Source organism: Pituophis catenifer, unplaced genomic scaffold, assembly GCF_029215685.1.
Source record: "Pituophis catenifer annectens isolate HBS135680 unplaced genomic scaffold, rPitCat1.0.hap2 SCAF_8, whole genome shotgun sequence".
Classification (NCBI taxonomy): domain Eukaryota; kingdom Metazoa; phylum Chordata; class Lepidosauria; order Squamata; family Colubridae; genus Pituophis; species Pituophis catenifer.
Genome location: NW_027256888.1, coordinates 72,618,328 through 72,641,253, shown reverse-complemented (window position 1 = coordinate 72,641,253; position 22,926 = coordinate 72,618,328). Strand labels below are relative to the sequence as shown.

General features: G+C 43.2%; 1 protein-coding gene across 1 annotated transcript; it reads right to left on the bottom strand.

Moving 5' to 3' along the window:
• Window positions 1–545: 545 nt before the first annotated feature.
• Window positions 546–22,841, bottom strand: HPSE (heparanase). The gene is made up of 12 exons (XM_070948475.1): window positions 22,822–22,841; window positions 21,076–21,221; window positions 17,249–17,383; window positions 15,051–15,224; window positions 13,391–13,565; window positions 12,394–12,441; window positions 9,855–9,948; window positions 7,726–7,832; window positions 6,180–6,294; window positions 3,496–3,614; window positions 2,569–2,715; window positions 546–735 (listed from the first exon to the last, which is right to left on the bottom strand). The coding sequence occupies exons 1-12, from the start codon at window positions 22,839–22,841 to the stop codon at window positions 576–578; spliced, it is 1,440 nt and encodes a 479-aa protein (XP_070804576.1). The 3' UTR covers window positions 546–575.
• Between the last annotated feature and the right edge of the window lie 85 nt (window positions 22,842–22,926).

Below are 22,926 nucleotides of genomic sequence, written 5' to 3'. Positions count from 1 at the left end.
CAGTTCTATAATCTACACCTTTGCCATTCCTTTCCTTGTTTGATACCAGAGTCTTAAGTTCCTCAGATAGCATCTGAGGAAATAAAGTGCTTTGTACCCTTTTTTTTAGAATTCAAAGATAAGCTCGAATGGCGGTAGAGTGTGAAGTAAATGATTTGCCTTTTATTTCTTCTTGCTTTCTGCCCCGAAAATATTTGGAGAGAGTCCGTGACAAATTTTATTTTACCTGAAATAAAGATGAGGGCAAATACAAAGCAACCTAATTTATAATTTGCAAATGAGAAGACTTGTAGGAGTTTCCCAAATGTTGTCATGCAGTTCCTTGACTTTAGAAAAGAAAGGAGGGGAAATTGCCCGTAAGAAAATATAGACTTTTCATTTTTACAAAATGCTTATGATTTTTTTTTTGTATGGATTTTTTCTTAAATTAAAAATCTTTACTAACTTGTAAAAAAGGGAACAATTGAACATGTGTTTGGAGAAAAATACAAAACATTTTGTCTTTCTCTGGGCTGAAGTAGTCAATCTCAAATAAAATCTTTGTCTTCTGGGTTTGGAAAATGTGTACTAACTTATTAAATGCAAGCCAATACTTTGGCATTTCTTATTACATAAAATCCATATGAGTAACCTGGGAGATCGAGGCTGTGTCCAGGAATAAGTGGATTTTCCTGCAAAACTGGTAGCGTCTCATCATTGGGCATTTTTAGGAGGCAGCCATTCAGCTGCACAGACCTGCAAGAGGAAAGAATCGTATTATAAATTCACATTCAAACTGAAAAAAAAATTATAAGCCGTGGAAACAATTCTGACTCCCAGAATTCCCTAGCCAGCATGGGAATTCTGGGAGTTGAAGTCCACACATCTTAAAATTGTCAAGTTTGAGTAAGTTGGTCTGGACCAGCGGTGAAATCCTGGTTCTATCTGGCTCACCGAACCAGTAGCGCCAGTGGCAGGCGGCTCCGGCAACCCGCCAGGACATCATTACGTCCTGTTTTTTTACCATCTGCGCAGAAGGTTCTGTGCATGCGCAGAAGAGGTGCGTGTGTGGATAGCATGCTTGCGCTCCCTTCCCGAACCGGTAGCGAAGGTAAGTGGATTTCACCGCAGGTCTGGACTTTCAATCAGACCATCTACAACTCCACTGTGTTTGCTACAAGAGAGATCTGTAGAGCTGGGAAAGAAATAGAAGCCTGTCCAAATTTTATTAACTACTAGCAAGGAGATATTTCAATATCTTGTTTGAAAAAAGGATGGCTCGCCCTTCAGTTTCTCATTGTGAGAAAAATGAGATTCACGCTGTTCACAGACATCCTGTCTTAAAAATAAGTGTTGGGTTTATTCAGTGTCCAATATATTAATGTTCTTGACAGGGATCCTAATTAATGCGACTCGTTGTGAATCCTTCTTTCTGAATTATTTTCTGCCATTAGGGGCTTGTCATTAACATAAAAAGGAAAAAAAAAACACCCTAAAATTTAAGATGAATTAATTTCCTTTTTTCCAAAAGGAAAAAAAAATCTTTACTGATTACTTAATGAAACAAAGTTGGCAGTCTCATTTTAAATTGTTTAGGGAATAAGCTAATCTTTCAGAAAAATACTGTACAGGTAGTCCTTGACTTATGACCACAATTAAGGCCAAAATTTCCAGTAAGTTTCACCTCATTTTACAACCTTTTTTTTTTTTTTGCCACAGTTGTTAAACAGTTCGCTGTAGTTGTTAAGGGAAATGTGATTGTTAAGCAAATCTCATTCTCTCATTGACTTTGCTTGTATGGAAGGATGTTAGCTGGGAACACTGCAAATGCTGATCCATGACCCCAGAACAGTACAACTGTCATAAACACATGCCAGTTGCCAAGCACCTGAATTTTGATCACATGACCATGGGGATGCTGCAAGGGTCATAAGTGTGAAAAACAGGCAGAAGTCGCTTTTTTCAGTGCCGTTGTAACTTCAAACAGTCACTAAATGAATGGTTATAAATTGAGATATATACTATCTTTATCCAACTTGCTAGGAATGAATCCCTTTGAATTTCTTAGAATTATCTACAAAACTGCCGAATTACTTATTTTCAAATGTTGATAGGCATAATTTTATGCATCAGGATTGTAAGTTTTCTGTAGATAAGATTTGTTCTTTTTTTTTAACCTAATGTGGGACACGGTGGCTCAGTGGCTAAGACTCTGAGCTTGTCGATCGAAAGGTCGGCAGTTCAGTGGTTTGAATCCCTAGCACCGCGTAACGGGATGAGCTCCCGTTACTTGTCCCAGCTTCTGCCAACCTAGCAGTTCGAAAGCATGTAAAAAATGCAAGTGGAAAAATAGGGACCACTTTTGATGGGAAGGTAACAGCATTCTGTGTGCCTTTGGTGTTTAGTCATGCTGGCCACATGACCACGGAGATGTCTTCGGACAGCGCTGGCTCTTCGGCTTTGAAACGGAGATGAGCACTGCCCCCTAGAGTCGGGAACGACTAGCATGTATGTGCGAGGGGAACCTTTATCTTTACCTATTCCCCCAAAGCCACTATTTAGAATGAGGTGGCAAGATGAACTACTCACCGGGAAAGTAAATTATCTTCTCCGTAAGGTAGTAAAAGATACTCATCTATTTGCTTCTTGGAAAAGTAAGCTGGTATGTAGAGGCGCTTGGTGCTGTTGTAGAGATTTAAGGCAAATAAAGTGATGTCCCCTTCTCTGTACTTTGGGCTGGAATGACAAAGCCAACAGGTTAATAGAAGTCACACAGTACAAACACGTTACAATACAACTGTGTTTCTTAACCTCAGCCATTTTTAAGACGTTTGGACTACAATTCCCAACATTCCCCGGGCCAACATGCATTCTGCAGAATTCCCAGTAGTGTTCTGGGAATTGAAGTCGACATGTCTTAACTTTGCTAAAGTTGGAAAATGCTTAGGGGTGGGCTGCTGAGAGTTCGCAGGGGTTCGGGAGAACCTGTAGCTAAGATTCTGTGCAGTTTGGAGAATCCTCAAATCCCACTCCTGACTGGCCCCGCCCACCCACCCTGCCCTTCCCAGGAGTCCTCATGCGGCCCATTTTGGATGCAGGTAAGTGCAGGGCGCACATGGAGGCTCAGGGATGGTGAAAAACAGGCCTACCGGAAGTTCGGGAAGGCTGGAAATGGGCCACAGAAGGCCTCCAGAGCCTGGGGAGGCTGTTTTTCCCCTCCCGGAGGCTCGAGAAAAGCCTCCAGAGCCTGGGGAGGGCAAAAAACGCCCCCCCATGGTGCAGGAGGCTGACTAGGCCACGCCCACCAAGGTCACGCCCACCCAGCAACCGGTCAGAGAACCCCTTGCTACAATTTTTGAAGCCCACCCCGTGCTATCCTCAGTGGGAACGGCAGGCTAGGGCACAGATTGTTGCCGCTAACCCTGAACATATCCCCATTGGGTATAACCACAGTCTCAGGCCCCTTGTAATTTTAGAGGACTTCAAAGCAGACTAGCTGTTGGACTGAATACTTACTGGTGCGTATTTGTACAGTGAAGATACACGCGAAGCTTCTTTGGATCTAAGCCAGTGATGGCAACACGCAGAACTGTGGAGCCTACCAGTTTCTTGTACAACAGGGACAGCCAATAGTCCTACAAGGTGTTTTTTTAAAAAAAGACAGCATTGATATAGGACAGTGATGGCTAACCTTTTTGCCATCGTGTGCCAAAAGTGGGGGGACTGCGGGGGGGTCGCTCGTGTGCGTGCCACCTATAATTCTATGCGCCCCGCCCCTGCGCATGCGTGTGTGACCCCCCCCGCGGTCCCCCCACTTTTGGCATGCAATGGCAAGGTAGGCCCGTTTTTCACTCTCCCCAGGCTCCAGAGCCTTTCTAGGAGGCTGGGGAGGGCAAAAATGGCCTTCCCCACTTCCCTGGAGGCCCTCCGGAGGCCAGAAACAGCCTTTTTCCTGACTTCCAGTGGGCCCAAAAGGTCCGAAAATCAGCTGGCCAGCGTGTTCATGCACGCCGGAGCTGAGCTCGCGTGCCCACCAATATGGCTCCAGGTGCCACCTGTGGCACGCGTGCCATAGGTTCGCCATCACGGATATAGGACCTCTCATAAAAGAACAAGTTCAAGAAAGGCAAGACATTATTCGATGAACCCATCGTCTTAAAAGGGTAACTTGAGAGCTATGGAAGATATAAAGGAATAAAAGAGGATAGTTCAGAAACCAGATTCATTATCTCACATCCAATTCCCCATAAAGAGGTTCATCATTGCCATGTGTACGAGAGAGCTCCTGATATTCACAGAAGCTCTCCAGAAGATTTCCACGACACGGCACATTGTCCCTGCTTTTAGCTGATCAGACAAGAAAAGTCTGGCAAGGAAAGTCCTTTAACCCTGGAAAAAAAACCACCCCAATCCAGTCAATGCTCAACCACTGAAAAGGAAAACGTTATTTCAGTTTTCTACAAGTTGGGAGAATGTCATAAATACTTAGTGGCTAGTGCTGTGATGGCGAACCGATGGCACATATGCCCTCTCTGATGGCTCGCGAGCCATTGACCCAGTTTAGCTCTGCTGCGTATGTGCGCACCCCTCCCACCGGCCAGCTGGTTTTCAGGTCTCTGCCGTGCACGTGTGAGGTGTGAGGTGTATGCAGGGGAATGTGTGCGCATGTGCAGGGTGCGTGCAGGGGGTTGTGCGTGCATGCATGAGGGTCGTGCGTGCATGAGTGAGGGGTGGGGTGCAGGCGCAAGGGCCACGCACACATTGCACTTTGGGGTTTCAGGCATGCATCCACGCATTCACACATGCATGTGCATTTTGGGCACTCGGTCTGGAAAAGGTTAGCTATCACTGGGCTAGTGCCTATCACACCACGAATCTTTTTTTTTCAGTCCTGTATTCCCATACACTCATATGAATGAGATTTAATAGGAAACTGTTGTAAATATCCAGTTTGTTTCAGGACTGTCAACGCAAATCTTCCTCAACGTCAGGCTTTCTAGATACGCGTTTTAGATGGAACTTCATCCATCCAGGCCTGGAATTCTGGAATTCCACATTGGGGAAATGCAAACACAGTTCACCATGATTTCAGGGAAGAATCTCTCCAAACCTTAAACTGAAGATGTTTGGGTTGAATCTAGATTTGCCTGTAAAGCAGGTAATCTACTGTTGAGCTAGTTGGTAGATCTCCTTGGAAAGTCAACTCTTCTGCAGAAAAACTTTCCCACTCTCACCCCAACCCTCACTTTCTACCTTCTGCATCTTGTTGTATTTGTTTAGCACTAAGTGGTCTTACTTTTGAAAATATACCAAGTGGGTTTCTACAAGATAATAACCTAAAATGTGTAGAACTGCACTCTCAGTCTGTTTTAAGAGCATGGATTAATGTATTGTATAAATTGAGCTGTCTAGACCAAAGATGTCAAACATGTGGTGTCATGTGACATATCATGACTCCCCCCCCCTTTGCTAAACCGGGCGTGGGCATGGCCAGTGTGTGACACATCCTGCGCATGGCCCGCGAGTTTGACAGCCCTGATCTAGACTGTTTCAGCTATATCTAGATTGATTCTGTTACTCAATGGATTGCTACCTCTTCATTAGATGAGGCCTGTTTCATTCCTTTGAAACAGGAGCATTGTCTTATGGAGAGATTGGAATGGTATTTTGTTAAGCCAGCAAGTACAACCTAAATTCATAGACGCATGAAACCATCTGAAGGGGAGCAGATATGGCTTCACGGCTGAATACACACTTTGCATATAAAGGTCCCAGGGCAGGGGTGAAATCCGAACCGGTTTGCTACCGGTTTGCTGGCTGCGCATGTGTGCTGTGCGCATCAAATGTGCACATGCGTGTGCGCATGGTCAGCACACGCCAAAAGGCAGCTTCAGAAGGTAAGTAGAAGCGAGGGGAGATCAGCTGTGGCACATGATTTAGCTTTGCTAGAAAGCAGGATTTTTTTAAACTACCGGTTTGCCTGAACCGGTAGCTTTTTTTTTTTACTACGGGTTTGCCCGAACTGGTAGTTTTTATCACTACCGGTTTGCCCAAACTGGAGCGAACCGGTAATATTTCACCCCCGTCCCAGGGTCAAAGGGGGTGACTTGAAAGACCGAATACCTACAAAATAGACAATACGGGGCTATTTTGGCAAACAGTCCACTGATGTCCAACGACTAAGGCAGTTGTATACATACTGGCAAAGGTTCAAAGTTGGCGTCCACCAGCTGGTAGTTTCCTGCTCCATACAAAACCTGTCTCATCACTAAATCAATGCCCAGTTGGGCTGATAGTCCAAGCTTGTCCAGCCACCTGCCAAGATAATAATAATTGGGAATCAAAGGTAGTACCAATTGCTGCCTTAGATGCAATCCCAAAACAACTAAAGCGCCACTTGAACACTATTGGCATTTGACAAACTCACCTTCAGTCAAGAGCAAAAGGCAGCTTCACTTGGAATAGCTTACATCTTGTGACCATATCCCATAAAACAGGAATGTCAAACTCACGTCATGACGTGACGTAGCACGACTTTTTCCCCCTTTGCCGAACCGATGGTGGGCGTGGCCAGAGCATGACACATCCAGCGGGTTGTGAGTTTGACACTCCTGTCATAAAACATCGACATCTGCCTATTCCAGATCCTTTGGAAGGACTTGATAGGTGGATAAAATATGCCAAATCCAGTCTAAACATCTGGCTGACTGTGCAGTGAACAATCGTAATCATCATCATCATCACGAAATATCGCGACCTGGCCATTGAAACTATGCGGTTATGGATGAAACATGTAACAGTGATACCCACTGTCATCAGGGCACTTGGTACCATGTCCAAAAATTTTACAAAATACATCAACAAATTGCAGCTTCCTTAAATAACACCAGTGGAACTGCAAAAAACTGCGCTACTTGGAACATTGTACATCTTAAGATGGTACTTGGTTGATACCTAGGATGCTGGCAGCAGCCCGTATCAACCATCAGTACCAGTCAATGGTATTTGTGATACATTTAAATGTTCAGTTGACTGAGTTTCATGTTTAATGAATAATGAATAATGAATGCATTTTATAGATGTAGAAAAATGGTCTCTCTATACTTGGTCACATGTCATCATGATAAGTATAAAAAGATAAAAGGTAAAGGTTCCCCTCGCACATATGAGCTAGTCGTTCCCAACTCTAGGGGGCAGTGCTCATCTCTGTTTCAAAGCCGAAGAGCCAGTGCTGTCCGAAAATGTCTCCGTGGTCATGTGGCCAGCATGACTAAATGCCAAAGGTGCACGGAATGCTGTTACCTTCCCACCAAAGGTGGTCCCTATTTTTCTACTTGCATCTTTTACGTGCTTTCAAACTGCTAGGTTGGCAGAAGCTGGGACAAGTAACGGGAGCTCACTCCGTTACGCGGCACTAGATATTCGAACCGCTGAACTGCCGACCTTTCGATCGACAAGCACAGCGTCTTAGTCACTGAACCACCACGCCCCATGTATACATGTAAGTATACATGTCCTCTATATTTATAAAGACTACCAGATGATTAGATGTTGATGTTCCTCAGAGATCATAACAATATTTTTCTGTCTGGTCAATAAAGACTTGCTATTACATATATAATATATATAATAGCAATATATAATATATACATATTATATATTATATATTGGCCAACATAATGTTCTGGGTGAGATCCTGCTATGCCACAAGAGACGGTTCTTTTAAGCCAGCAGTATAATACTTACATAAAACCAGCAATATACGCATTAGACAAATTAGGAGTTCCACCTCCAAAGGCTGAACTTGTTTCTCCCAGCCACACTCTCTTCTCTGGTACTGTGCTATTCACAATCTGAAGTATATTTTGGAAAAAAGAAGTACAGATGTAGAAAGAAATGCGGAAACTAAGTTTCAGGGTTTTTGTTTTAGACAAAGCAGGTGGGATACACAGAAATTGTTGACACTTCTACAACCATTTCATATGCAGGTAGTCCTTGATTTATGACAATTGAGCCCAAAATTTCCACTGTTAAGAGAAAGTTTTGCCTCATTTTACAACTTTTCTTGCCACAGTTATTAAGTCAGGGGTCCTCAAACTAGGGCCCGTGCGGGACCACCAGGCTGTCCCACCCACATTGCCCCACCTACCCGCCGGCCCCCACCAGCCTTCTGGAGGCCAGGGAGGCCAAAAATGGGGCCATCTTTGGCCTCCCCGGCCTCCAGAGAGAGACAGAGGGAGAGACAGAATGAGAGGGAGGGACACACACACACACACACACACACACACACACACACACACAAACAGAAGTCCCTCATACACCCCCCAAGGCAGCCACATCCCTTCACTTACCTGCTTTCCACCTCCAGGAGCATAACAAATTAAAGTTTAATTTGTGTGTATTGTTTGGACTGCTAAATTGGCCATGCCTACCCAGTCACATGACTACCTAGTCACACCTGCCCATCCAGTCCGGCCCCGCAACAGTTTGAGGGACCGTGAATTGGCCCCGTTTAAAATGTTTGAGGACCCCTGTATTAAGTGAATCACTGCAGTTGATAAATTAGTAACCTGGTTGTTGAGTGAATTAATTTAATTAATTTAATTTAATTTAATATTTAAATTTATATACCGCCCTTCTCCCGAAGGACTTAGGGCAGTGAACAGCCATAGGTAAAAAACATAGAATACAAAATTTAAAAACAATTTAAAATGTATCTGAATCTGGCTCCCACGTTGACTTTGTTCGTCAGAAGGTCCCAAAAGGTGATCATATGATCCCAGGACACAGCAATGGTTTTAATTATGAACCAGTTGCCAAAAATCTGAATTTTGATCACATGATCATGGGGTTGCTGTAAAGGTGGTAACTATGAAAAAAAAAGTCATGTTACATTTTTCAGTGCTGTTGTAACTTTGAACGTCCACTAAACAAACTGTCGTAAGTTGAGGACCACCTGTGAGCTGCTGGCATGTTTGTATTGTGCTTTTAAGAGATTATACTAAAGTCTTCCTCAACCTTCTCATTTTCAGAACTACATGAGCTACAGCTTCAAGAATTTTAACTCAGCTGTGCTCCTGGAAGTTGTAAGCCGAAGACAGGCAGTCCTCGACTTGTGACCAGAATTGAGCCCAAAATTTCCATTGCTAAGCAAGACATTTGTTAAGTAAATTTTGCCCCATTTTACGATCTTTCTTGCCACATTTATGAAGTGAATCCCTGCAGGTGTTAAGCTAGTAACATGACAGTTACATGAATCTGGATTCCCCATTGACTTCGCTTATCAGAAGGTCACAAAAAGGGATCCTGTGACCCCAGAATTCTGCAAATGTCATAAATATGAGTCAGGTGCCAAGTGTCCGAATTTTGACAACATGACCATGAGAATGCTGTAGCAATAGTAATAGCACTTAGACTTATATATCGCTTTACAGTCCACTCTAAGTGGTTTACAGAGTCAGCCTATTGCCCCCCAAAATCTGGGTCCTCATTTTACCCACCTCGGAAGGATGGAAGGCTGAGTCAACCTTCAGCCTGGTGAGATTCGAACTGCCGAATTACAGGCAGCCGGCAGTCAGCAGAAATAGCCTGCAATACTGCACTCTAACCACTGTGCCACCGTGGCTCATGTAATGGTTGAAAGTGTTAAAAAACAGCCACGAGTCACTTTTTTTCAGTGCCATTGTAACTTTGAGTGGTCACTAAACAAATAGTTTTAAGTCAAGGACTACTTATATATTCAGAGGGCATCAGGATAAGTTATTATTTATAGATAATTAATTCATCTATTTCCCCATAAAATGCTTGTCTGATTGGGATCTATTCTACACATCAACGTTGCAATTTGTTTGCCACGCTGTTTAGATGCTGCTTACCTGAAGCACTTCCTCTGCATTGGTCTTGAAGCTATCCAGTATATCTGGATTCAGGAAATCATCTCTCGTGGCAGTTCGTCCATTGATATAGTAACTGCAACGAATCAAGACACTGCTGAGGAATAATGTCCACAGGTCTTAATTTATACTCAAGTATACTCTCTCCAGGAGACATAGAAATACATCTAGTGTAGGCTACTGTTTTGAGAAAAGCGTCGAAATGCAACCATCTCAAAGTAGATTTCCCAAATCTTCCATTCTTCTAGATCAGGGGTGTCAAACTCGATTTCATTGTGGTGCTGGGGTGGGCGTGGCCAGCTTGACGTCACTCGTGTCGGCACCTGTGGTGGCCTGAGCGCTCTGTTAGCGAAAACGGGCTCCCGAGCTCTATTTTTTGGCTGCAATGGCCTCCTGCAACCCTCTGCCAGTGAAAACGGAGCTCGGGAGGGCTGCCCTCTGCCGCTGGCGGAGGCACCGCAGGACGATCCTTCACTGTTTCCAGGGCGGCCCTGCGGGCCATATGTAAGCACCTTGAATTTGACACCCCTATTCTACATGTTTGGGAGTATAATTTTCATAATCCCTAGCCAGCATAGCGATAGCGATAGCACTTAAGACTTATATATCGCCCCAAAGTGCTTTACAGCACTCTCAGAGCAGTTTATAATGTCAACATATTGCCCCCAACAATCTGGCTCCTCATTTTAACGACCTTAAAAGGATGGAAGGCTGAGCCAATCTTGAGCCCCGTCAGAATCGAACTACAGACAGTGGAGGAAGTTTGCCTGCAATACTGCATTCTAACCACTGCTCCACCATGAAGATACGCCAGTTCAAGAGATGGTGTTCTGTGGTGGTTGAGATGATAGGGCAAGACCGAGGTCAACTCTATTCTCATCTATGAAAGTTCACTGGGTGATTTGAGCCAGAATCTCTCAATCTACTTCAGTTTATTGTGAAGAAAAACTGGAGGAGAGAATATTAAAGCACATCACTTTAAACTCCTGGAGAAGAGGCTGGATATAGATCCAAGCAAGCATTTTTTAAATAATAGAGAAGTAATCTGAGTCTGGTCAGCTTTGAATTGTTTTTTTTTTTGAGTGCAGTGTTTCTCAACTTGAGCAACTTTAAGATAAGACTTCAATTCCCAGAAGTCTCCAGCCAGCATACTAAAGATGGGACCTGCAAGGAATTAATGTTATTCAACCTGCTTTCATGGATAGATGAATATGTAGCTATCTTTTGAGTTTATATGCCTGTTTTGGCTCATGTAGGGTTTTTAAAATTAATAATAATAAATATTTTTAAAAGAAACAGATGAAGGAAACAAGAAATCGTGCTAGATCATTTCTTTGAATGGTGTCACAGAAGCAATGGGCCAGTTGTGGGTTTCAAAATATTTTATTACCGGTTCTGTGGGCGTGGCTTGGTGGGCATGGCAGGGAAAGGATACTGTAAAATCTCTATTCCCTCCCCACTCCAGGGGAAGGTTACTGCAAAATCCCCATTTCCTCCCGATCAACTGGGACTTGGGAGGCAGAAAATAGATGGGGGTGGGGTCAGTCAGAATTTTTACTACCGGTTCTCCTAACTACTCAAAATTTCCACTACCAGTTCTCCAGAACTGGTCAGAACCTGCTGAAACCCACCTCTGCATTGGGCCCTTAGTGTTCAACAAAGGCATGGAAACATACATGTTGACTGGGGAATTCTGAGAGTTGAACTACACACATCTCAAATCTGCCCAGATTGAAAAACACTGCAAATCTAAATCTAAACACTGCAAATCTAAATCTAGATTACGGTACCATCAGGAGCCCTGGTGGTGTAGTGGTTAAAGTGCAGCATTGCAGGCAAACTCTGCCCACAGCCTGGAGTTTGATCCTGACAGGACTCAAGGGTTCTATCCTTCCAAGGTCAGTAAAATGAGGACCCAGATTGTTGGGGGCAATATGCAAATAATGCATATTATTGTATGCATTGTACACATTGTAAAGCAGGGGTGTCAAACTCGATTTCATTGAGAGCTGCATTAGGGTTGTGATTGACCTCGGGGGCCCGGGGTGCGTGGCCAGAGTGGGCATGGCCAGGGTGGGTGTGGCTAACTGAACATCACTTGTGTCGAGGGCACCTGTGGGGGTCCGGGCAGAGCTAACTCAGGTTGACTCAGCCTTCCATCCTTTCGAGGTAGATAAAATGAGGACCCGGATTATGGGGGCAATAAGCTGACTTTGTATAAAAAGAACACCGCTTGGGGGGGGGCGAAAGCCCTACTAAGCAGGTATATACAAAAATATGAAGGCTATTGCTTAACGCATTGTAAGCTGCCCTGAGTCTCCGGAGAAGGGCGGCATATAAATCGAACCAATAAATAAATAAATGCTATTGCTAAATGCTAAATCCAATCTGTTTCCTCAATGCTATTTCCCTTCAAAAACAAAAACAAAAAAAAATCCTAACAGTGTCACCCTTCTCCCCCCACACACACATTCATCCAACTGGTCATCATGCTTGAATAGCTAGATATGAACTTACTTACTGATGCCACGTGACCGAATCGAGTACTTTGCCTCCTGACTTCAGAAAACTGCAAAACAAAAGCAATTTCAATAGCTATTTCCTTTTACAGTATCTAATCCTTGAACAGCTGTTAACAGTCTTGGAATCCCCAGCCAGCACGCCTGACCGACACATTGCAAAATTCAGGTATTAATCATAGGTTGCCCTGCTTAGTTTGAGCGATCAAGAATGTCACGAAAAAAGAAACTCAACGGCAATACACTTGCCAAGGAAACTGCAAAGGCGCGGCCACCAAGTCAACGTTTCAACCTGCATTATTATTACCTTTTTTCAATGCTTGCTAATTTTATTTCTGATCCACAAATAATTTTAGTCCTACGAGTTCTAAATTTTGAGCACAAACTACGTTCCCACTGTTTCTTGCCTTCATTAGCATTAAATATCACATCAAAATAACAGCAGTGAATGGTTGTTAAAAACAACTAAGATAAACTGTAAAAGTAAGCCATTACTCCACTCCACTCCGGCTAAGTGGTTCTCATTTCTTCATTATTCCCTTCCCAGAAAAAAAGGTTTAGTTTGAAACTAAATCCCAATGAAAGCAGCAAAGAATAGCTCAAGCAAAACCATGGTTAAGTATTGCATCTGGTTTGGCCAGTGGTGGGATTCAACCGGTTCGCACCACTTTGGCGGAACCGACTGTTAAATTGCTGACTGACCCCTCCCCTCCCCTTCCAGAAGTCCCCCCGCGCCTATTTTTGCTCCCAGCAGGCTGCAGGGAGACCTACTGGACCCAAAATGGGGCATGGGGGGCAGTGTGCTCCCCGCGGCCTATTTTTGCTTCCAGAGGGGTGCAGGAGGCCAAGGGCTGCCTGTCACTCCCCCTGGCCACACCCACTATGGCCACACCCACCCAGCCGGTCATTAGGGCAGAGAACCAGTTGTTAAATTATTTGAATCCCACCACTGGATTTGGCTGTTTAGCACATCCACAGCACCAAATATTTTCATTTTACCTTTTAAGCAAAATTTTACTGTGTTTCCGACTTGACCTTCCTAAGTCGGGGCCGTAGATTTTGGCGTTTTTGTACTGGACGTAATTGTTCAGAAGCTGCCGGAGTTGTATGAAATCTTGACCGAGTTGGTGGCCATTGACTTCTATTCCAGACTTGTGCAAAAAGCTGTTAGGCTCTGCAGAAAATATAAATAAAGGCATTTGCCCACTGGTAAATATGTCTATCCCAGGGGTGTCAAACTCAAGGCCCGGGGAGCTGTATCCAGCCCGCGGGGTACTTAGATCTGGCCCGCAGGGCTCCCCTGGAAACAGCGAAGGACCGGCCTGCGGTGCCTCTGCGAGCAAAAACGTTTTCACTGGCAGAGAGTTGTCGGAGGCCATCCTAGCCTAAAACAAAACTCGCAAGGCCCATGCGTGCCCCCCCGCTCCATTTTCACTGCCAGAGAGTTGCAGGAGGCCATCCTAGCCTAAAACAGAGCTTGCAAGGCCCATGCGTGCCCCCCCCCAGCTCCATTTTCACTGCCAGAGAGTTGCAGGAGGCCATCCTAGCCAAAAACAGAGCTTGGGAGCCCATTTTTCCTGGCAGAGCAGTCGGGTCACCACAGGCGCCCCAGACACGAGTGACGTCAAATTGGTCACACCAACCCCAGCCACGCCCACTCCAGCCCCCTGAGGTCAAACACAATCCTGATGCGGCCCTCAATAAAATTGAGTTTGACACTCCTGGTCTATCCTAACTCCAGCACGTTTACAGCACTTCTCTAAATGTTTCCACAATGGTAAAAATCAACCCAAAATATGGAATCTAAAATGTCAAAACCAATTGATAAGCTTGAAAACCACAAAGAACATTTAGAATTAAAGATATACAAGGATTTTTTTTTTCTCCCCAGAACATTTCAGCTAAAGCTTGCTATGAAAAGCACAATTTCTACCTTTGTTTCAGTATGGCTTTCAAAAATATGAATATTGGGTGACCCTATTCATGTTTTTGTCTTTCATTATGTCAATTTTGACCGCTGCTTATCCCAAATGCATATTTAACTCTTTTGTCTGGGTAAGTGGCAGTTTTCCACTACAACTGTAATGTGCTGGTGCCAGATTTTTTTTTTTTTAAAGGATGCACAAATATTGTTGAGTTAAAAAGTGTTGATGTGCAACACATTAAAGCTTGGCAGTATTGGATTTAACATAAAGATGTTCATTGCCCTTCCTCAAAACCAAGTACAGGAGTCCTCGACTTATGATTGCAATAGAGCCCCAAATTTCCATTGCTAATGGAAATGAATTACATTCCATTTCACTTTTTTTTGTCACAGCTGTTAAGTGAACCACTGTTGTTAAGTGAACCACTGGTTGTTAAGTGAATCTGGCTTCCCCCATTAACTTTGCTTGTTGGAAGCCAGATGGGAAGATTACCAATGGTGATGACATGGTCCCAGGGACAGTGAAACTATCATAAATACATGTCAGTTGCCAAACTTCCTAATTTTGATCACGTGACCATGGGGTTTCCTGCAACGGTTGTTAAGAGTGAAAACTGGCGATGAGTCATTTTTTTTCAGTGACACTGTAACTTCCAACGGTCACTAAACGAATGGTTCTAAGTCGAGGACTACCTGAATACATTTGCTCAGGAAATCCCTAACCTACACACGTACCATTTCCGAGTTCCCAAGACAGGATGTAATTCTGGGAATTAGTATAATTCAAAATCTGCTGAGCATTTGAACTGTCCCATTGGGTGCTGTCTTTCCGTAATAAGGCATTGAGGCCAAAGATCAGGTGCAAATTACTGCAATTGGCAAAGTTGTATAAAATATCCAGCGTGCTTCCTGTTGGGAGAGGGAAAATAAAGCCGTTTTATTTCAAGATATATGAGCACAGAAGATCTAAACCAATTCAATTCAAATCCATGCAATAATCATTTTTATTCCCACCCCCCTCTGATTTTTACAGAAGTTTGAAAGTGGTGCTATATTTTGCCTGCATGGCAGGGATGGTATTCATTTACTTCCCCTACTGGTTCGCAAATGTGAGCATGTGCTCGTCCACGCATGTGCCCAGCCTTCCGCGCATGCACTCTGCCTCAAAAACGTGCCTAAATAGGATGGCATAGAGCCGGGGCTGGTGAGTGGGCCCACCCACGATTTCTGCTACCAGTTCGAGCGAACCGGTCAGAACCGGCTGAATACCACCTCTGTTGCATGGTGAAATATCCACCCTTTGATCAATTGCTCCTCTTTAACAAGGATTTCACCACAACAATGATGACCTTATTATGATTTTTTTCTCTATGAAACATCCGTGATTTAAAAAAAAAAACACATGCAGTTTGGTCTTTTTAATCCTGAAATATTTCCAAATGCTATTTATGTAAAAGAGCATTTTATTGAGAATTTAGATTCTGTTTAAAGACCCAGGAAGACTCCTCCAGGATCAAAACAATATACCGTATTTTTCGGAGTATAAGACACACCTTAGTTTTTGGGGAGGAAAATAAGAAAAAAGCTGATTGGTGGGTGGATCAGCCTCCCGGAATACCCCCAATCAGCTGTTCCCAGAGGTGAATTTTAGCAACAGGTTCCTTGGTTGTGAGCTCTGTGCCTTGCTTTTTTTTCTGCCTCTGAAAGCCGCTGAAACAGAGCTTCAGAAAAAAAGCCTCTGAAGCTCTGTTTGGAGGCTTTTTTTCTGAAGCTCTGTTTCAGAGGCTTTTTTTCTGAAGCTCTTCTTGGAGGCTTTTTTTCTGAAGCTCTGTTTCAGAGGCTTTTTTTCTGAAGCTCCGTTTCTGATGCTTTTTTCAGCCTGTATATATCATTATACTGGCACATTCACAGTCCTCAGATGTGGTAAAGATAAAGGTTTTCCCTATTCAGTCGTGTCCCACCCTAGGGGGCAGTGCACATCTCCATTTCCTAACCGAGGGAGTCAGTGTTGTATGAATATTTTGACTATACATCAAAGGCTCACTGAATGCTGTTACTTTCCCACCGAAGTTGTACCTATTTATCTACTTGCATTTGCATGCTTTCGAACTGTTAGGTGGACAGGAGCTGGGGCAAATAACAGGAGCTCACCCCGTTGTGCAATGCTCAGGTTTTGAACCTGGGCTGTCAGCTTTCTAGCTGAAAAGTTTAGCATCTTTAACCACTGAGCTATCACACCCTGCTCCCAATTCAGATGGTTTAAAAAAGGGACTAGCCAAATTCATGGAAGACCAACTGATATAGGTAGTCCTCAACTTATGAAAACTGAGCCCAAAATTTCTGATGTTAAGAGAGATGTTTGTTAAGTGAGTTTTGTCCCCATTTTATGACACTTCTTGCCACAGTTGTTAAGTGAATCACTGCAGCTGATAAATTAGTAACCTGGTTGTTAAGAGAATCTGGCTTCCCATTGACTTTGCTTGTCAGAAGGTTGCAAACCATAATCACATGATTCTGGGACACTGCAATGGTTATAAGTATGAACCAATTGCCAAGCATCTGAATTTTAATCACATGAGCATGGGGATGCCGCAAAGGTCGTAACTATGAAAAATGGTCATAAGTCACTTTTTTCAGGACTGTTTTCAGGACCATTTCAGACAAATGGTTGTCCAATGTCTTCTTCAAGTACCCACAACTTTTGAAGGCAAGCCATTCCACTAATTAATTGTTCTAAATGTCAGGAAATTCCTCTAGGTTGCTTCTCTCCTTGATAGGTTTCCATCCATTGCTTCTTGTTCTACGTTCAGGTGCTTTGGAGAATAGGTTGACTCCCTCTTCTATGTGGCAACCCAATATCAAGTAACGAACAGAGGTCTTAAATCTCCACTAATAGGTTTTCTTAATAGTATTCATCATCACACGGGCCTTACCTGTAAATGTGATGTTTTTATACCTGTTCTTTACTTGTTCCCGGAAGATGAGTTTCTGCTCGAAAAGCCATTGAGATTGCAGTTGCGCTATGAAGTCCAAGGGGGCAGTTCTGAATGCACAGATGTCCACCGTTGCTAGAGGAGGAGACAGAGAAACAGGAAGATCTCATCATTGGGTGTAGAGTTGGAGATGATGCCGGTTTAAGAGACATGGAGAGAACTTCACCAGTTGGGAAAGTGACTCTCGTTTAAGGAGAAATGGGCATCTGTAGTATCCCAGAAATAATGAGCTACATCTCCCAGCATTCCTTGATGTTATGTCTCTCAGGTTGATAAGGGTATGAGTTCCATCATACTTGGAAAGCCATCGTTTCCTTCTTCGAATATTAGTGGATTGTTAAGAAGAAACAGTAATTTAAAATAGGGCCATCTCTCTTAAGATGATGGAAACTGGAAATAAACACTGGTTTCTAGCCAAAACAGAAAAAAAGTAAAATACAGTTATGTTACCACAAGTGGGTCAGAGGTAAAATGCACTTTCTACTGCCTTGCTAATGTGCGTGCACGCATGTGCCATCATCAGCGCATGCACAAGAGGGTCAAAACTGGGACATGATGACGTTCCAGTTTGGGGGGAAGCCTTCTGCACATGCGCTGAGGGTCAAAACCGGGATGTGACGATGTCCCGGTTTGGAGGGGGCGGAGCCTTCCACCGCCAACGCTACCGGCTCACCGAACCACCTGCCGCCAGCGCTACCGGCTTGTGCAAACCAGATAGAGCCGGCTGCATTTCACCACTGAAGCTGGTTGCTAAGCAACCAAAATATGATCACATGACCATTGAGGGATGGCTGACTGGGTTATAAGTACCTTTGGAGGATCCGTTGTAATTTTGAACAGCCACTTAAGTGACTAGTCATAAGTGACTACCTATATCAGGAGTCCTTGAGTGTTGCAATTTAAAAAAAAAAAAAAAAACAAGGCCAAAAGGAAAAGGATCCAAGACTACACATTAAGTTTGAAATCTCTTGTGCCTACCAATCTGAGTTTTAATGCCTCAAATAATGAAGCCCCTTCCTGTTATAAAATTATTTGTTCATAATTTTTTGTAAATAATTGGTCTCACCCTAATTAAAACAGTAATAGATACTATAGGTAAAGTTTTATTATAAATTTCCCCTTCTATAATTATATATGCATTTTCCTTACCTTTCAAAATCTCCTGAACCTTGAAATTTATTCCACCTTTAAAAAGAATAGCTATTTCCCCCTGATTTAGTAGATCCTGGTGGAATAAAATTGTTTATCAAACACATCTATCATTGGGTTGTATATGTTTCTTGTAAACTATCAGATGACAACAAAGTTTTTTTCTAACTCTCTGCTACCATTCAGATTTTTTCAAGCCAGATATGGCAGCCCTATTTTCTATCTGTGCTTCCATTCTTCCAGAGCCAATTAATGTACTGCTCTGGATTCTGGAGCCAAATAACTTAAATCATCTTTTTCTGATATATTTTATTCATGAGATATACATTATGTAAGATAGAGTATAATCAGCCTGGGAAGATGCAATATTGAGGTAGCCTTTTGGCTTACAATTATAATTGAGCCTGGAATTCTGGTTGCAAGTCATGTTGTTAAGCAAGTCACCATATGACAGCTGCCAATTTTATGGCCTTTTTTGTGACAGCTGTGGTCATTAAGTGAATCCATTGTTCGCTATGGGGCATTTTTGCTGGAAACTAGAATTAAACACTGATTTCCAGCAAAAAACAGTGTGATCATGTGATGACGAGACAATACAAATGGCAGTAAATGGGGACTGGGTGCTGAGCACCCAAACTGTGATCGGATGACCAGGGGGCCAGCCATCTGAACTTCAAATCTGAGTCATAAGTAGCTCTGGGGAGGTCCGTCATAACTTTGAACTGTCACTAAAAGACCAGTCCTAAGTCAAGGGCTAATTGTATGTTAAGAGTGCCTGTCTATTCACATGTCTAATCAATGACTTTTATTGTTGCTTTCCGATGCATTACATGTAGAGGGAGTGGAGTGGAATGCAATAGGATAGGATAGGATAGGATAGGATAGGATAGGATAGGATAGGATAGGATAGGGAGGCCCTACGGAGGCTGAAAGGGCCCATTTCCCAACTCCCAGTGGGACAGGAAGTGATGTTTTTTCCTGTCCCCAGCCTCCAGAGACTCCTAGAGAGGCTCCTAGAGACTCCTAGAGAGGCTCCTAGAGACTCCTAGAGAGGTTCTGGAGGCTGGGGACAGCAAAAAAGTCACTTCCTGTCCCACCAAGAATTGGGAAATGGGCCCTTTCAGCCTCTGTAGGGCCTCCAAGGGAGTGGGAAAGGCTGTTTTCACCCTTCCCAGATACACAGAGAGGATCTGGAGCCAGGTAAGAAAGAAAAACGGGCCTACCAGGCCATCATGTGCCAGGAGCGGAGGGGGAGGGGGTTGCGCACGGATGCGCGTGGGCACGTGTGAGCGCGACCCTCCCCCGCCCCCCCCTCTCCTGGCATGCGATGGCAAAAAGGTTAGCCATCATTGGGATAGGATATAGAATAGAATAGAATAGAATAGAATAGAATAGAATAGAATAGAATAGAATAGAATAGAATAGAATAGAATAGAATAGGCTTTATTGACCAAGTATTATTGGACACATAAGAAATTTGTTTCCAGTGCATAAGCTTGTATGTATGTAACATTTGTGTCTGTACCCTTTTGCCCCTCAATAAATACTTTTCACTTTGCCTGAAGTACTTAGTTCTTTGTACTGTGGGGTGCGTGCAAAAAAAGCCACTTTGCAAAAATTAAATGTTTTCTCTCCCAATTCAGGAACTAGGTTCCTCCTATTCTTCTAGCAACACAAACACAACTATTTTTAAGCGAACAAACTGTAAAAACTGCTGAGCAGGCTCTACCCTATGGTTACAGCTCACAACAGAGGACCGAAAACGATTGTCAACACATAGCATCCATGGCGTACAAATTCAAAAGAGAAAGATCATGAGAGAAAGCTAACTAGCTATCAACTAAAAAGCTACTATTGCCCTATCTTGAAGAGCAGGAGAGGCCACAGGGACAAGTGACAAATGAGACTTTTGTCCCCTGTTGTTGTGTTATCCTTAGAGACACTTTTAATCAGGAATTTCCTTCCTCCCAGTAAGCGTAATCGAAACTGAACAAATTCTTAACAAGAACAATAATAGAAAACAGATGTTTCTGGAGCTCTGTAGGCCATAGAGAGCACAGGCTGAATCCAAATATGCTTTTCAAAAGGAAACTGGACTTGTTGGGGGTTTTTTTTTCCTTGAAGATGTTTCACTTCTCATCCAAGAAGCTTCTTCAGTTCAGACTGAACGGTGGGGAATGGAAGAATTTATATTCTTTGCAGTCATCTGGTCCTCAGAACTCTGAAAGGTTGGGTTGTTCGCTCTCTTAAGAGTCCTTGAGGCCACTTGGGGGTTTTCTGTAACTGTCTTGAGTCACTTGAATCTCCCACCATTCAGTCAGAACCGAAGAAGCTTCTTGGAGGAGAAGCGAAAGGTCTTCAAGGAAAAAACAAACCAAGAAAGTCGTCTTTTGAAAAAGCACCTTTGGGAAAATCATGACTTGGGTGGCTGAGAATCTCCCTAGACTCAGCACAGGCTAAACTTTCATAGGGCCCATGGATGACACTGGGTTGCCAGTATGTAATTTAACCACCCATTGTTAAAATTGTTTTTGGTCTTCAGAGTTGGTGTAGGTTTGGATAACATGAAGCAATACTTAGAGAATATGTTGCCATTAATAAGCCGAATAGCATCCTACCTTGTTTTCTAAGGAAATCCTGAAAAATCTTCTCCTCAGGTGTTGGCTCCTGTTGAGGATCGAAGATTAGGAAGTCACCTTTGGTCCCACCAAACCTCATGAAGGCAGGAGACAAACCTCTTGCTAATGTACGGAGTTTTGTAGAGCTGGGGAAATGAATGCCAAAGATGTAAGGCTGTGTTTTTCCACCCAAACATCACATCTTGCACACCCTTTGATAGGTTTTGACTTAGCATGTTGTGCAAAAACCAGTGCTTTGGCTTATAAATTATGATTTATGCATTGGTATATCGGGTGACCATTGTGTTCTGACCTAGGCTTCACAAAAGCACGAAGCAAATGCCTTGTCCCGACAAAACCCCTTTTTATTAAGCTAATGTGAATTCCTCTCATTCACATCCAGCAAAGTCCCAGCAACCAGTCTTTCCAGGGTGAATTTATAACCATAGACCTTATCAGGCTTGGAGAGCTGCCAGGCCGATATCTTCCAAACGCCACTGTATAGCAGACAATACTTGGCAAGGAGTCTCTGAGAGTCACGAACAGATCTTCACACTAATGGAATGAACTAATTGTCTCCTGCAAACTCCACTCCCCTTTCGCTCTTCTTTATTCTCTATGGGAGGGGCCATTCAGTGTCCCCTTGTGCCTTTACTCCTGAGTCGGCCCTTGTTCCTTAGCTGTACTCCTGGCAGCTCTGCACACGCGCAAATCGGGAACAGGCTTCAGCTGTTCTTCAGCCCCACTTATCTCCGACTCCGAAGGTAGCTGATAACTGTCGGATGGACCTGGCCCCATCACTGCCTCTGACGCAAAGCCCTCATCAGAGCCTTCCCCAGACTCCAGGACTGGCCCATGTTCCTCCCCAACCTCCTCACTCTCGGAGTCTGCCGCCAGTTCTGCTGGCCACTGGTGGGCCACAACATCATGTCAGGTATGATCTATTCAATAAATAAGCAATTCAGTGTTTATCATGCTGTGCAAACCCAAACAGTGGGTTTAATTCACTGTAATTAATTTAGTTCAGGGGTAGGCAACATATGCACGGGGCTCCAAGGAACTGGAAAATCACACTCCTAAATTTTGTCTGCAAACTTGTTAATACGCCAATGCCTATGAATTTTCTTCGGCAATGAACAAATTTAGTGTAGTAAGTCTAACTGGCTTAAGTAATTATAAAACATTAAAATCATTGTTTATCCAAAAATAAGGATATGGGATTCTTTTAAGAAAAACCTCCATCAGAGTTTCTTCTAAAAACCTCCATGTTATCTTCAGAATTCTTTATTGGCCAAATATGATTGGACACGTAAGGAATTTATCTCCGGTGCATAAGCTCTCAGTGTACATACAATACAATAAGTGATAAATCATGATCATATTTTACAATAAATCATTGTAAAAATTTATCACAAATCATAAGATACAACACTTAGTGATAGTCGTAGGATACTAAATAAGCAATCAACATAAATTATACTATGATACTTACTAGGATACTAAGTAAACAATATAAATCGTAAGATACAAGCAACAAAGTTATAGTCAAAAGACGATAATAGGAAGGATGAGAAGAATAATAGTAATACAGTCTTAGTAAATAGTTTGACAGTGTTGTGGGAATTAGTTGTTTAGCAGAGTGATGGCATGGGGGAAAACTGTCCTTGTGCCTAGTTGTTCTGCTGTGCAATGTTTTTGGTCTAGTACCAGGGATCCTGAGACCTAAATATTTTTTTAAACGCTTACCTGTCCCAGAAGTAATTCATTGTAAATTAAACATATCCCAATTTTTATTTTATTCTCCAACTTGCAAAAAGCTGGAGTAACTGACGGCAGCTTCCAGCTACTTGT